Below are 1,226 nucleotides of genomic sequence, written 5' to 3'. Positions count from 1 at the left end.
ATAATGCTGTGCCTATATAACGCTATATAACGCTGTGCCTATATAATGCTGTGCATATATAACGCTATATAACACTGTGCCTATATGACCTGTGCAAAAAGAAGTGTGCCTAAAAACTCATGTCTAACTGACTGAACTTAAAAAAAAATTTTCTCATTCGAGTGCTTACCGCTTTAAATGACCGACGAGAAATCGTTTTCGTTAAAAGAAAATTTTTGATGGACCTGACATAAATGTTGTAGAGGGTTTCTTAGTTTTTTTCTGTCTCTACACCAGCCGACAACATTCAAAAAGCTATCAGAGGTTGGAATAGAGGCAAATGTTTCGATCTATTCCAACGTGCTCACGAGTCATTGGTAACTCCCATTAAACTTTTGATCTCGATATGATCGTAATCATCGTTATCGTTAACTGGAGTTGCATCCCTTGTGGACAACCTGTTCCAAACGATATGATCGTAGCTGGAGGATTTACCATTGGCTGACTCTTGGTCCTCAATTTCCAAATCGTGATTGTTGTGGTTTGAATAGGTAACGTGAGAATGCCTTATATCAACGTATTGGTATTGTGAGTTGTCACTTTCATTTTCCTCCCGGTTTGACATTGTCTCATTGGTAGTTGTTTCCTTCGGCGACTTTCGGTTTCTAAAATACAGATTTGAAATGACATTAGACTATAACAAGCACTTGAAAGTAATTTGGTAGAAAACTTGATGTTGGAGTCTTGAGTCTTGAGTCATTTTCTGTTGATGTTTATGTTATGTATTTTGTATGTGTAGTCTCCTATCGCCAAATAAATATTTTAAATCTATATGTATAGCCGTCAGTCAGTAGTAGTCCATATTTGGAGAAAATCACCTAACACCCAATGTCTTTCTATATTTCAATGCTACAAATATCTAGATCCTCATCACTAGACAATCAGTGTCTTAACAATTTTGAATCTGACCATTCGTGAATGTATGGTTGCAACCATAATTGACTTTAAAAAGAGATCGACATTTTAGATGCAATATGTTGATGATTCTATCGCTGCTATAAAATCAGAAAATATAAAAATTAAAACGTTCAATGATGTTTCTGCGAGATTGTTTACAATAGGCTACCTTACCAGTCTTTTTAATATAAATAGCGAAAAAGAACATAACTATTTCTGACACTATGTTTGATGTAATGATGGACATACTTTAACCGAGACATCGTACAGATTTTCAAATGTTAAAGCAA

General features: G+C 35.0%; 1 protein-coding gene across 1 annotated transcript in view; it reads right to left on the bottom strand.

Annotated features, from left to right (window-relative positions):
- Positions 1-546: 546 nt before the first annotated feature.
- Positions 547-1,226, bottom strand: part of LOTGIDRAFT_175445 (hypothetical protein) — a gene marked incomplete at both ends in the record, with an annotated part of 3,372 nt that continues 2,692 nt past the window's right edge. The window contains one exon of the mRNA XM_009056662.1: positions 547-644. Coding sequence (XP_009054910.1) covers positions 547-644 — 98 coding nt within the window. The remainder of the gene's footprint in view (positions 645-1,226) is intronic.

The sequence above is a fragment of the Lottia gigantea genome (assembly GCF_000327385.1).
Source record: "Lottia gigantea unplaced genomic scaffold LOTGIsca_283, whole genome shotgun sequence".
NCBI classification, from domain to species: Eukaryota; Metazoa; Mollusca; class Gastropoda; family Lottiidae; genus Lottia; species Lottia gigantea.
This window is presented reverse-complemented; position numbering and strand designations above follow the sequence as displayed.